Source organism: Stegodyphus dumicola, chromosome 9, assembly GCF_044657685.1.
Source record: "Stegodyphus dumicola isolate Sdum_Otavi_A_Nest chromosome 9, ASM4465768v1".
In the NCBI taxonomy this organism is placed as follows: Eukaryota; Metazoa; Arthropoda; class Arachnida; order Araneae; family Eresidae; genus Stegodyphus; species Stegodyphus dumicola.
The window spans coordinates 111,180,440-111,195,687 of record NC_140776.1 but is presented as its reverse complement, the minus strand read 5'-3'; the positions used below and the strand labels follow the sequence as shown (position 1 = coordinate 111,195,687).

The 15,248-nt window shown below is 32.6% G+C and overlaps 1 protein-coding gene across 1 annotated transcript in view; it reads left to right on the top strand.

Annotated features, from left to right (window-relative positions):
* The window catches only part of Hil (peptidase hillarin), a 170,319-nt gene that overhangs the window by 119,374 nt on the left and 35,697 nt on the right, over positions 1 to 15,248 (top strand). Inside the window, exons 2-4 of the mRNA XM_035364367.2 lie at positions 5,273 to 5,389; positions 12,547 to 12,653; positions 13,837 to 14,014. Of these exons, the coding sequence (XP_035220258.1) occupies positions 5,273 to 5,389; positions 12,547 to 12,653; positions 13,837 to 14,014 (402 nt within the window). The remainder of the gene's footprint in view (positions 1 to 5,272; positions 5,390 to 12,546; positions 12,654 to 13,836; positions 14,015 to 15,248) is intronic.

Genomic DNA, 15,248 nt, shown 5'->3' with positions numbered 1-15,248 from the left:
TTTAAAGAAAATATCCATTTTGACCCTTTCCGAATACGTTTTAACGACGATTTTACGTAACTCGGTACGTACGGATAGAATAAAGAACTTTTTTTTTTTTTTTTTTTGTTTTGTTTTGCTTTTTAAGTGGATTGTAAAATGCATTTAAAATAGATTCAGAGGGGATTTTTTTTCGTGACGTTTCTACGTATGTATATATGTATCTCGTATACTCAAAATCGAAGCCATGGAACGTTGAAATTTTGTATATGGGACTACTATGACATATAGTTCGGCACCTTCTTTTTTCGTTGCAGTCGTCCGCACCAAACATATATATATATATATATATGTGTGTGTGTGTGTGTGTGTGTATATATACATATATATTGTCATTGTGTTAACTGACTCGGTGAGCTGAGGTTTTTTATTTTTATATATTAGTAAATTGTGCATTTGTTGCTTTAAAAATGATTGAATTAAGTTGTTCTTATGTTCTGGTTAAGGTTTGTATGTCTTTAGTTAATCTGCAAGCTATAGCTATAGAATTATCAGCAATTTAATAGTTGTAGTGGCGCTAAGCCTAACGAGGCCGTCGTTCGTTTGGATTTGAAACTCTTAGTAGAATAGTATATAAGTTAGTTGGTGCACCGAAAATTTCGCGTTCCAGCTCGCTGGCGCGTACAAACTCTAATTTTAATTGTAAAATTATTTTTAACTGTATTTTTTTTTTTTTTTTTTTTTTTTTACAATTTTTAATGAAGATTGAGTTTTTTATGTATTTTTGCTTTGCTGCAAAGTGAGAACCGAACTGATGGTATTAGAAATGTATCTCTAATGAAATTGGAGGAAATAAGTGCAAATGAAACGGAGTAAAAAATGTGTATAATTTTAAGTACGAATAAAGTGCATTGAATGTATAAATTTAAGGAAGTAATGTTGTGTCTACATCAGATATTTTAATATTAGAATTACAGAAATGCGTTCAATATTAATACAGAATTTATAATTGCATTTGGAATTTTTTAATACTAGAATTACAGAAATGGGGTTAATATTAATTAATACAGAATTACTGAAGAATAACAGAATTTGATTTTTAATATCCAAAACTCTAGAATTACATTTTGATTTTTAATATTTGAACTACATATATGCGGTTAATATTAAAGCAGAATTGCAGAATTATGTTGAATGTTTTTAATATTGTTGTACTTGATTTTTAATGTACTGAATTACTGAAGGGGGGGGAACTTTTTTAGTTTGGTACGGAATTATTCGATCTTTTAACTAGGAATGGTTTCATAAAATTTAATTTTTAATTTCCCTCTGGCAGAAATCCGTTAATCAGTTCCGTGTTAGTTCGACTACTATAATGCAGTTTCTTTTGAATTAAATTTTAGCAAATATTTATTTTGTACCGGTTCAGTTCTTCGTTTTAGCTCATTAAGTTCCTTTATGCAGAAATTATTCCTTACAAAATTTTTCTTTTCGAAATAAAATTACTTTCATAGTAATGACATTATGAATATGCGTGTTTTTACGTTTTAATTACAAAGCACTTAAGAGGGAGCTGTACTTCCGCTAGTACATTTAGGTAAGGTAACCGTTTCGTAATGCTTTTCCTGTTTTGTTTCGTTTTGTCTGTATCAGCGTGGCGTGGGTCACATTGTGCTTCAGCGATTGTCATCGCGGCGAGGCTGGCCACTTAGCACGCTGGAAGACAGCATAGCGTGACCTGAAGCAGGAAGCCGACGGACTGACTCATTGTGCTGAAGCGATCGTCATAGAGATCTGTGCGTCTAAAAAAATTGACATCATCCAAATTGTTTTCCGGTTACCTAAACCAGTGGTCTCAAACTCAAACTGCACACTGAATCTAAAAACAGATGATGGGCCAGATTTTTTTTTTAACAAAATGAAAAATTTGTAATAACAAATTAAAAAATGTTTTAAGTAAATTTTAAATTCCGCTATACATAAACGATAATAATGTAGCAAAGAAAAAAAAATTCAAACTTCTTTTCTATCTGAAATCTAAAGTTTGGTACCTGAAAAACATTTTTATTGGTTACGCTTTATAATTCAAATACATTGGCAGCTGTAAATATTAAATTTTTCGAACTGACATATATTCCAAATAATTCTAACTTATTTAATTTAACGTATTAACCTAAATTTAATTTAAAATAAAAATAAACAAACTATAAAATCTTTTTAATTTTTCAGTGAAAGCTTTCCAAGCAGGACAATGCTTGAGAGTAAATAATGATAACTTTGTCTTTTCTTTGACGTTTAAATAAAAATACTCATGTTTGTATGTAAATACTTATAAACTTCTACGTTTCTTGCTACAGCTTGACATTTGATGGAGTTTATAAATTTTTATAAAATCTGTAGTCTTGGAGAGAAATTACTAGAAATTATCTTCATCACGGACTGTAGATGCTCACCGTTCAATGGGGTTAATTTCTTATTAATTTTCAACTCCGAAAAGAAGCTGTTCGCATATAAATGTATTCCCTGAGTCTTAATTAAATGCATTTATTTTTTTACAAGTGCGAATAAAAGTGAATAAAAATCTGCTTCTCCAAATCTGTGTACAAGATTTATATACAATAAATTAATTAGCTCCATTTACTGATTTTTTGGCGCGTTATACATGTTCGTTTCTAATGGTAATGAAAGTGATATAAACTCGGACTTCAAATAACTAAAATCGTAAAATCTTTGAAACACCGTATTTACAAGAAATTAAAATGTATTCGCGGGCCGCATAAAATTGCTTCAGCAGCCGCTAGTTTGAGGACACAGCTGTAGTCTATTATAAGTTTAGATTTCTACTTCCCGTTTTCAAATTGGGTGCAACAATTAAAATGTACCTCTTCGAGCGTGCCTGGAAGATTCAAAATACAACGTCATTGCAGAGCTGGAGACAATAGAAAAGTTTCTTATTAATTTAACGCGGTTCGTTAACTGGGTCGTTCTATGAGCTGCAGACAAAATGATGTGGTATGAAAATTTGAAATACAGGTTGTCGGGTCGCTATATTTGAGGAATTGATTTTTCAATTGTAGCTCTATTGTTTTGTCAAGAAAGCAGAATGGCTTGTTTCGTCCAATACAAGTTCCACGAGAGATTATACTTCGTCACCAGTTTTTAAAAAATCTAAAAAAAATAAGTAAATAATAAATAAATAAAACAATACTAATTCTTACGATGTGAAATTTAGGCCATTTCTTGCATTTGCATGAAGTCTTTTTTGCTTTATATGACGAGGAAGAATAAGTTTAATTTTATAATCCTTTTATTGTACTAAATTCTAGCTAACAGAATGGCAACAATAAAACAGATGTGATGTAAGAATATAATTTAACGTGACATCTCAACAGATAGCGTATCAATGCCGAGTTTAATATTATCGAAAAATAAGACGACGTCTTTAAGTTCGCTACAAATTTGTTTAAACTTGTTGTAGATAAATGCATTTCTGTGATAATAATCTAAATGTTTGACCACGTGCGTTCAAAATACGCAATCTGAAACTGTAAAAATGAATTTTAGAGCTAAATGTAAGCGCCTGTCTCAAGGTATACGAAATACGTTTTAGAATTCTATAAAAAATTCTACTGCTTTGAATCCTTTAGAATCGCTCAGTTTTCTGTAAACTAGGTCAGAGATCTTCTATATAAATCTATAAAATTTTACATATAATCTTCTATAGAACTATGTGTAGATATTCTGTAGAGATTTGTGCAGGAATTCTATAAATATTTATAAAGACTTTCTAAAGTAGATACAGAATAGATACATAGTACAGAATCTTATTTAATGTGTATTGAATCAATTAAGAGAATTATATTGAAAACATCAGATCCTGTGTATAGAAAACTGAGGCATACATCTAAAGAATTCTAGCCAAGTTTCTTTGCTTTAATTTGTTATAAAAGATCTTATAGAAGATTTTGAGTATTTAAAAAGTTATAAAAAATGTTTTAGGGATTAAAAATAATAGATTAAATTTTCATTTTGAAATATAAATTTTTTAATCTTGTGTAAATTTTGAATGGATATATGACATAGTGGGGAGGGAAATGAGATTAATATACTCATGAAGTTTTATTATAGTAGAATTGTAGATATATTAGGTTTATTTAAAGCTTCAGTCATGAAAAATGTGCAGTGTTCTCGAACCTGGACCTCTCGAATACGCGTCGAGTGTGCTACCGTTACACCACGAAGGCATGCAGAAAGGAGGGAAAAAATACTTCCCTTTTAAAGGGCGACTAGGAATTACGGGACCCAGTCGCCAAATCCTGGTGATGAAGAATCATCATTAACCATCTTTTAGTTCGGGTATCACTGTAGAGTCATTAGAATTTTTGAAATAGGAAACACGAAAAATAAAAAATGCCCTCGCCGGGACTCGAACCTGGACCTCTGGAATATGCGCCGAGTGTGCTACCATTGCACTATGAAGGCATGCAGAAAGGAGGGAGAACATACATAATCTGGTAATCATAAAAAATTCATTAAATTTCATAAATATTTTTTTATTCTCAATTAATACAAATAATATCAAGCTACTTGCCGATATCCGAGCCAACATATCGTATCGGAGTTTTCTAGAACACGGATTTTATAAGATTCTTTGAATAAATTCCTAATTTGGGAAAAAATTGCATTGATCAATAATTTTAATTACCTACACTGACTGAACTGATTTCTTTAAATTTAAAATTTCCAAAATATGAATCTTAACATCATTTAAAACATTTTTGTAAATAGATACATATGTCTACTATAGATACATATTGCTCAACGATTGCTAAAATAAAGGCCGGGGAAGACAGACACAGTGTATAGCACTATTTATAATTGTTTGTAGAAAATATATATATATAAATCATAAAAGGATAAAATAAAATTATTGGAAAGAAAGTAAAATAAATATGTATTGGAAATAAAATAATGTTAATAATAATTATTATTAATAAATTTAATATTAATTTCCAATGGCAATTAATTATACTACTACTACTACTAATGATAATAATAATAATTTACAGTTGTAATTATTGGAAATAAAAAATTTATTTCTAACTCTTAAAAAATTTTTATCCAATAATAATTATTATTGTCACCATTATATAATAATTTTTTAATTAAATTGTTACTTCTCTCTTATAAAATTATTATTTTCTCTCTCCCTCCTCTTATTATTAATAAATAATTGTAATTATAATAATTTATGTTAATAATTATTGGAAATAAAATTATTCTTATCTCTCAGGATAAAGAGACGCAGACAAAGCTGGAGATGCGACATCGGGCTGAAGAAGACGCCCTCTACCGACAGTTTGCGAAAAAACGTCAAGAAGAAGAGGTTCACATCACCGAGCAGATACAGGTAATGAATGAATCATGCACATTTTGATTGATGGAATAAAAATCAAATAGCTGATGAGTCATGCCTAATGCTAGACGTATGTTTAGAAATGTCGCGGAGTAATTAACAGTAAAAGCAAAAAACGATTTAAAGCATTCTAACTAGTTGCAGGTTACAATTGAGATGAAACGAATGGAATTTAAAATAGTATTTGCATTTTAAGATATTGTTCAGTTTGCACCATTTCCAAAAATATCCTTAAAAAGCTTTATACCTAATACATGCGATACAGGGTTGCATCATTAACACATTGCGCGCATGGCAAAATGGCGTTCTTTTTGTGGAAAAAAAACGGATTTGGTATAGTTCAGATTAAGAATTTATATGTAATTTTCTTGATAAACTTAAATATTATTTTAATTAAAAGGGGAAAGCGTAACAAATACTAACTGAACGGATTTCTGTTACTAATTAGTAATTTTTTTAAATATCTAGGTGATTTCTGCTTGGGACGATATCTGAGGCTAATCATTAAACGTGTCGCGGTAAGGCACGCGAGAGTTTTTCAGTACCTTTCATAAGGTGTTCGCTTCTTTCTACGTTACAAAATCAGACAGTTCCTATGCCTTTCCTAACAATTCCTAAAAGCTTTTTTATCATGATTATTATCGCTGCTTTCGCCGTCGGGGCTAGTGTTCAATATTTGTCATTTCTTGCCATTTCATGATCATCAATGTAGACTAATTCTTTAATTTCCTCCTTTTCTGTATCTGAAAATCCTTCGCCACTTATTTGCTTTTGCAGTGTGTAGGATTTCCTTGCCTTCATTTTTAATTGATGGAAATCCTTTGAAACGGTTGACAGCTTCTCCTTCCATGCGAGTTTAGTCATATCTATGCAGTGTCTTATTTTGAGTTGCTTCCAAAATGCCATTAGTGTGTTGTCCATTCTTTCATCTAGTTCTTTATTTGCAGAGATGTAAATATGTATGAATTTAGGATTATGGTATTTTTGGTTGGATTAATGAATTGGTGTTCGGTGAAAGGAATTAAACCTCTGCTTTTTGGATGCTATGTTATGAAGGTTGCATAACTGTGTCCTGGAGCATTATCGAAAATTAGGCCTTTCAAGCTCAGATTTTTGCTGTTCTGATTAATGTTTGACTTCTTTAATGAATGATAATTTACACAATAGTCCTTACAGAGGCCTTCGCAACGCTACCAACATTGTGCAGCGTCCCGCGTATAACTGAAATTCTTCCGTTAGAGAAATTAAATGGAGATAGTAAAGATAACACTTATACGCGAAATCACTTTCTGCAAGTCCGCATTCGGCAAGGGCTGTGTACAACTATAACTCTGCCTCATAAATTTCAAAAATGTAAAGCAGAAATTTTATTAGCGACAATCGCATTTAATTTTTGCCAAAAATTATATTTAAATAAATCTGAAAGGTATCAGGTTTTAACGGTCGCCTAACAGGGTTTGTTAAGGGTTTTTACGTTCTCGCAGAGTTCGCAGTCTACCATTCTGCTGCACTCAGTATTACCTTTCCGTTTCAATTTTTTTAATTTGTAGCTTTATTATTAAGCATAATGTTCTTCGCACTTATGCCATATAGAATTCAGCAGCAAAATTGTAAAAATTTTAAAAGCAGCATAGCAATATACGCTTAATTCCTAACGCAGCGCTTAGTATTGCATACATTTTACATCATTTTAATGTCCAGTTTTTCTCAGTAAGATAGCTGCGTTTTTAACATTTTTTTTCGTCTTTTCATTAGTAACGTTGTGTATACCTTATTTATCAAATATCACATTCTTGGCGCTAACGCCACATAAAATTAGATTCAACAGCAAAATCGCAAAATATTTAAAAACAGCATATCTTTAGAATTTCCAATAGACAGTCTCACGCTGGAGGTAAAAATGTTTTTCTCCGTACAGTATTGCCACCACTGTTCGCTTTGAAATCGTTGTGTGTGCTAATCGAAAATTCGTAAAAGTTTTACAAATTTTGAAATAGATTATAAAACAAATTCAACATCTGCGCTTCCAAGTGCCCATGTTCGGTGAAGGATTATGTTATTGAAAATTTGATGGCTCTAGGTACCGTTGTTTTTTCCCAGTGCGCAAAATTTCCATACATTCATGCAGATTCTTCATCATTAAATTTCTTTAAACATAATACAAGGCGATAACAATTTTAAAACTGATACGCCGTTTAAAGTGATTCAGCTGAAAATGCCATTTCGAGACTAATATCCCATTCGGGACTAACGTCCCTTTTGGGCTAATAATGAGAATATCTAGATGTCTCTATTGATAGCAAAAAAAGCATTTGTAGGAAATTTATTGATTTAGAAAATTTAATTTTTTTAACTGATCGTTCGTTAGTATTTCAACCGTTCACATTTTTGCTAATGAGATTTTATTATAATGATTTGAATTTAAGAAATATGATTCGAAACTTTTCAAAGTATACAATGACTGTCAGCTGCATTTTAACCCTTTCCAGCACGCTACCTTTTAAAGTTGGAGTTTTGATAAACAAAAAAGAGGTAGGCAGTCTAATTAGGCCTAGAGGAATACACAAGTCAAATTTTGTGAAGATAGCACTTATCGTTTTAATTCTGTGGGTGTGCCCAAAGTGGGCACACTGATCGAGTAGAGCTTCGCAAAGAGTGCTGGAACGAGCATTGTTGTCAATGCACTGACCGATGATATGTGAAGAAACAAAGAATACAGACACTCAGTTGTCCTAGATTATCGGTGAGCTCGGTCTGGACACACCTAGAGTTCGCCATTTGATTTTAGGCAAAATTTCAAGGTAAAAATTTAAAACTAATATAGAATAAGGAGATTAGCATACAGCCAAAAAATTAACAGAAATTTCTTTTCAAATAATTCCTTTTATACCCTAAAAAAATCTCGAAGATTTCTTTGAAAAGTGAGGGTCTTAAAAAACTAAACATGGCTAAAATATATGGACTGGTTTGTGTTGAGCTGCCATCTAGTATAAATAAAGAAGGTTCAGAGTAACCTATAGTAACTTATAAATCCTTTTTCAATCAATTCTTCTCTGCGTACAGAAGGAAATTTTTAGGTGTCTAGACCGGGCACACTGTGCCGCAAAGGATTAATCTTGAGTGGAAATTGACCAAGGGAGGAAATCTGAGTATCTCGAATCCCGGTTTTCCATACTACCAACCTCTTGACAAGCAATTCCATTGGATAGGTTTTAAGTGCCCTCATGTCGCAAGCACATTATGCATTCATAAACATCCGTTCCTTATTAAGAATTCGAAAGTAAGTGCAACGACAGGGAATCAATAAACCTTCGTTGACCATCTTACCGTTCTGAGATTGAAGAAATATTTCGGTTAGTTGTATGATTAATTAGAGCAAAGCATGCGAGAGATGCTTTTGTGGGGAACTTACTGATGAAAACTGAACTAGAATTTACGTAATAGGGAAAATAAGAAAACTTCATGCTGTCAATCCTTTCGCTTGATAGCGATATGGGCTGAACTATCGGTATTCAGCGATCTTGTCCATTCGGCCATTAATTGGCCTGAAATGTAATAATAATGGCTAGATAAATGAGAATTCAAATAAATAAATAAAATCACCTAAAAATTTTCGATCGTGCACTCTAGAACTGGAATTCAAAATTTCGGACGTATGTATTATTGTTATTTCTGTTATTTTTAATTTTGAGTTGTCATTTCTTGACTGCCGCAGATTTGATCTTCTTTTAATTTTCTTTTGAAAAATGAATTTCTTGAAGTAATTTAATTTACTGTAAAATTTAAATTTCTGATCTTCTGATATGTGAAAATGAAAATGCTTCTGAAATAACAATGCGAAATACTAGACTTTATATCAGATGATAATACAGTCGAACCCTGCTATAACGAAAAGAAATTTTTCCTCCCGTTCAATTTCCAATGCAGTTATTTTAATTGCTATAGCGAATCATGGAAGGAATCGGATGAAAACTCGGATATAGCGAACTATATGGATATCTTCGATTAACTTCTTTTTTTAATTTTCTTAGAATTTCTGCAGATTTTGGTTAAAAAATTTACTAACCCTTAAAATGATCCACGATCCGCATTCCATCCGTAAAAGTTAATCCGTAAAAATCATTTTGGCGTTAGCGTTCTTTTTTTTATTTTCTCGCGTTCTCTGTGTTCTAAGTAAATGTTCTGTAAGTTTGAAACCAATGCTAGGAGGATGGGTACACAGTAGACATATGTTAGGACACCATATGGTTTTAGTCTGATTCCAATCAAATTCTTTCACTGAGCTGTCAGACAGAACTCTATTCAACGGAGATGTTATTGTGGAAATTTTGAAATTTTCACTACGCAGGGAAAGAGAAAATAGTGAATTATATAAATTTCAGTATATGCAGTTGATTCGTCTTTCCAGAAATAAAATTTGATTCTTATCGGTTTGTTTTGTTTAGTATAAATGCTCTGCGAGTTATATCCTTCGAATAAGGATTTTACATTCCTTAGGTCTTTTACAAGACATTTTATGATTCGTCTTTTAGAGAATAATAATTTTTTATTCCCCTCCTTTTTTGAGTGAATATAAATCCTAATTAAGTCCTATCCTCCGAATGGGGGTTGCAGTTTTTAGGTCATTTGAAAGGCTTGGATATGCTTTGCGAAAGTTACCAAATTTTTTATTTGTAAGCGTACCCTATATTTCTTATACTTTTGCATCTGCATAATAATAATCTGCATTTCTTATCAGATCGGCTATAGAGAACCAAACTTCCGGTTTCTTGAAAGTGTTATAGCAGGGTTGGACTGCATTTGTGTGAAAGAAATTAGTATAAAAGCTCGTGATGTACGCTTTAGTGATACTGTTTTATAATTTTAAATGCTGCGCAGAAGCTGTGGCCTGAGATAAAGGTAAGTAGTTGAAAGTCATAAAAATTTTTGCACTGCTTCGAATGAACTGTAGATACGCAGAAAAATTCACTGCATGCATTTGTTAACTTTGGCTTAGCGCGCACTTTTCATACTTTTTTTTAATACAGATATTTAATGTTTATTACCATTTACATTAGCCGCTTAAAATAGTTATTTTGAAAAAGAAAATAATATATGTACCATGATTTGGTTAGGGGTATGGTATTTTTCGTAATGATATGTCATTTTTCTTAATGACAAAAATTATTTGTTATTAAGAGAGACATAATTTTAACACTGGCATATACAGTGGCTCACATTTGTTGTCGGACATTTGTATTTTGAAATTTATTTGCACAGCTCTCGTACTAAATATTGAAGGATAGACTTCAGATTTTTTTTCCTCCTAATGGATTATTTTATCTCTGTTTAAGTCTGGCTTTTTACAAAATAAATATCATCAAAATATTCTTTGCGATAAAATAATGTATTTCAGAAGTATTAGTCGCATGTCTTACACTATGCCGAACGGCAACACACTGCCGCCTCGAAGATAGATTTTATTTCGAATAATGGCAATTCATCGCTTTTAAATCTCTGACTTTGTTAATCACAGTGTCATTAAATTATCGCAAAATACGAAATATAAAAATAAAATAAATAAATAAAGGTAAAAAATTCGGGCTTCATAGTGCTTATGTTCAGGTGGGGTATTAAGTGTGTTCCAAATTGGGTGGCTCTACATGTGATCGTTTTTCCGCAATATGAGAAAAAAATGTACATACATATATACATACAGATTCTTCATTATTTAATATTAGAAATTACTATAAAATATTACAATTATAGGTAATATTCCAATAGAAACTAATGCATATTATAAATATCTTTTTAATTAATTGTTTTCTTTAAATTTCACTTCTGTCTCAACCTGGTCCATTTTTTAGCTCGCGTATGAGTTTTACAACAATATTTCCTGCAAGTGGAGAAGCAAAGATTTCTATTTTGCGATAACTCGACATTCGTGTAGTGAAAACAGTAACATATCATCTTGGATATGGGAAAATGATTACCCTATTATTCGGATTTTCCCATTGTCTGGATGAAAAGGATTTCACTTGGACCAGACAATATTGTTACGTTTTTCTTCTTTTATGTACAGCACGGGTTCGTGGATTTGGAGTGAATAACGACGACATTCGATGAAGTATCAAAACACACTTTATTCGCCAGTATTATTCAAGACAGCTCCAAAAGCACGTCTACAGTCGTCGGAGAACTACTACAAACACGCTGAAACAATCAGCGACGCAGCCTTCAGGCTATAACGGTGAAGACAGCTTAACGGCAAAGCACCAGAGTACAGCTCCCGACTCTCATAGGTCGTTCTCGGAACTCTACGTACTCTCGAGACTCTTCACGCTACAACTCACGATGCACTCGACCATACTCAAGAGTACAGCTCTCGACTCCGTTCAGTCGTTCCCGGAGCTCAACACACTCTAAGATAAAAACTCCGCGATGCACTAACTTGCAATACACTAAGAGACTGTCGATGCGCTCTATGACCAACTCGGCACTAGATTTCGAGACGCTCAAGTAAATAGTAAGCAATTGCTCAAGCAATAAGTAAAAATTGCAGTTAATTCATGATGTATCTAATTAATGACAAATATTATTTATAAACATTTTATGAAATTACTATGGCTGGACTTTTCAAAATCATTATTGTACTGTGACAGCCATATTTATATTTTAAAAGAAGAGCGAATAGAGAATGCAAGTTTGTCTGACTTCCACTTCAAATTATCTGAATTTCAATTGTCTGAATTCTGTCTTAAACAGAATTGTCAATAGCAAAGATTCTGATTGATAATGATTGCGCCTAAATAACATAATATATTAATTTACTTGCATCGTCAAATGTATAAGTTTATTTGATTTATTTATTTTTTTTAATTTGCCATGGCCGCTCCCCGCTTTTGTTATTCGCGATATAGAATTGTATATGAATGTCGTAAATAGAATTACTTAATTCATTATTTCTATCAAACTATATGATATATTATTCTTGTCCTTTTAGTGCATTTGTTATCATATCCATTTTGAATAAAAGCGTATTCCATAAAACTTTTTTTAATTATATTTTATTTACAATTGAAGCTGTTACAAATTAACGGAGAACATACATAAAAATTGCTTTGTTGCAGAAATTTTACTGTAAAATTTTTCTTCCCATGTTACTTATGTAGGAAGAATGGGAAAAAGAATTAGAAAAGCTGACGTCTCGCTTCAACTACGAGATTAAGATGAAAAAACGTCGCATTTCCACGGATGAGGAAAAAGCTTTAACTTTCAGGTGAGTTCATTCCTATCAAAACACTAATGGTATCCTGTTACGTGATATATATATATATATATATTTTTTAACAGACTAATTCTCGGAATTGTTGTCCGGTATTATATGTATATTTTGAAGACGTTTAATGAAAATTTTAGACCATAATACTCCTTACATTTCTTTTTAATTCATAAAATACGTGTAAAGTTTCTGTAGCGATCCCGAGAGCCAATCAAACGCTCGCATTACAAAGCGGTTGGAATACCAGAATCTACCGCACGAGAGCGCTTTTACGATAGTGCGAACCGCAAGATCATTATCATCTTAAAGGGCATAAAAGCACGTTCTGCCTTTCGGCCACGTTGTTGCTGTCAGCCTGAGCTTGCTATTCCACGGCTGTACCTTATACGTGCCTGCTAATATACGCCGATGATCCTTTAATATGTGCCAACTACGCAAATACATTGTGTGCAGCTTCGGCTGATTAAATTATTTAGTGTTAGTTAGCATTATATTTTCGATTTCGTGTTAGAGCCCAAGTGGAGGCTTCTTGTATGCCCGCGAGGAGCCACCTGTTACCGTATTTGACGGCATATAAGACGCACTTTTTTTCCTAAATTTGGTCTCAAAAAAGTTACCTGCGTCTTATACGTGAAGGTAATTGCATTCAATAATTGTTTATTTGGCTTTTACGAAACGTGAGAACTAAAAGAAACCACGCTATTGAAACTTTTTTTTTTCTTGTGTGTGGCCTTCTAAATAAGGATGCGTCTTATATGTCGTCAAATACGGTAATTCATTTTGAGTTAGGATAAAAGAGTATTATAACCCTTCTTTGGACTTGCTATTTACGCTACAAGGACTCAGCGAATAGTCGCTAGATAATTCTTCAATATTCTAGCTTCCAAAGAACTCTGTTTTAGCTAGGATATTACAGATTAGTAGAAACCAGAATTCTATTAGTGCCACGAGAAAGTTTTTCTGGCTTCTGTCAAGCATTTTTAATAGAGATATATTAAGCCTTGATCCTTAATCAAAGATCAACCTCTTGGCACCCTCTGAAAATGCATTCTTTTTAATTATTATCTACATCTAAAGAAATAAACGTCTTCGTCATTACTTTAAGCAACCATTTATTCGAGTCTAAAAGAGTTTGATTTTAGCACAGCATTACTAAATGATTACAATTTATCTTTTGCAGGCATCAAAAGGAAAAAGAAGATCTGGAGAAGAACATGACTATCAAATTAGATAGGAAGAAGGAATCTCTGACCAGAAAACTTCTAGAACAGGAGAGAGCTGCCACTGCTGATTTGGTAGAGAAACATTCTAAGGAGATGTTGAATCTTATCAACGAGAAAAGAACAGAATTTGTACTTGTGAGTAAATACCATATTTCCTACAGCTTCCCATTTTGAAAGTTGTAAGATATATTTTAATTTGATAACAGTTATTTTAATTTTGAAACCCTTTTCTATCAATTCTTGTTTCCACTTACAACTCTTTACCAGAATAAGAATTCTTAGAAACGCGTTGAATACAAATGAGTTTAGAAGAAAGGAAGGTTCAACTTTTACTTCGATAGAAAGTGCTAGGAGTCTTTAATGGCGCTTATTTGTCTTCTGACTAAATCACTCTTGAAGCTGCTACACTCGGCCGTATTATGCGTGCCTATTGATATTCGCCGGCTAGTTTAATTTAAGGGCCAACTACGTTAGATAATTGTGCCTAGTTTCGACTAAGTCTTGTTTAGTTAATTATAGTTTAGTTTTTTATTCTGAGTTAAGCCCGAGAAGAAGCCACCTGTTATTTTTATTTGAGTGAATAAAAGGGTAATTTAACCCATCTCGAGTCTAAGTTGTTTGAACTCATCAATAAATCGCTACATAGTTCACTAGGTTCCTCGACGTTTTATCACAGACAAACGGCGAGGAACCCTACAAAGTTAAAGAGCATAATAAATCCTTACAGATATGAATTTCTTGGCATTCTCTGCAGGACAAGTTACCGCCGGTTTTCTGTAATTGTTCTGTAACGTTATTATAATAAGCACGGCTTGTTTGGTTTTTGTAATCTTTCAAATCGGAATAGACAGTCCTGGCTACAGCCAAAACAGATACTTTGAATTCTAGCCTATAACAAAAATTTAGGTAGTCTTGCTATAGCCCACATAGAGGTTCTGAGTTTCCGAGCTGTAAGTTTTAACTCTCGAGATAAATTTAAGACTTGCGCTCTCTAAACGTCTTTTTCCCTCACTTTCGCATTAATAGTTAACGTAGTATTATAACTAAACTATCATAATGTATGTCTCTTCTTATTATTTTACCTGACGTGCCAAATGTCTTAGGTCTCAATCGCCCCACATTGCCTGTAGCTGTACGGAGAATGTATTAGTTTGTTTGTTACAATTCTGGTATGAAATTCATCAAACAACACATAATATAAAATAAACAGCATTTTCCTGTGTTTTCACACCTACCACGGAACATACCAGAATACTAGGTCATGAGGCGTACAAGCAAGCTCTTCTCCAAACATAAACTCTATATTCTTTAAAGCTTCGTTTCACATGGTGGTTTTAAAATTATATGTCGTCTAAGCCGAGCTTCGTTG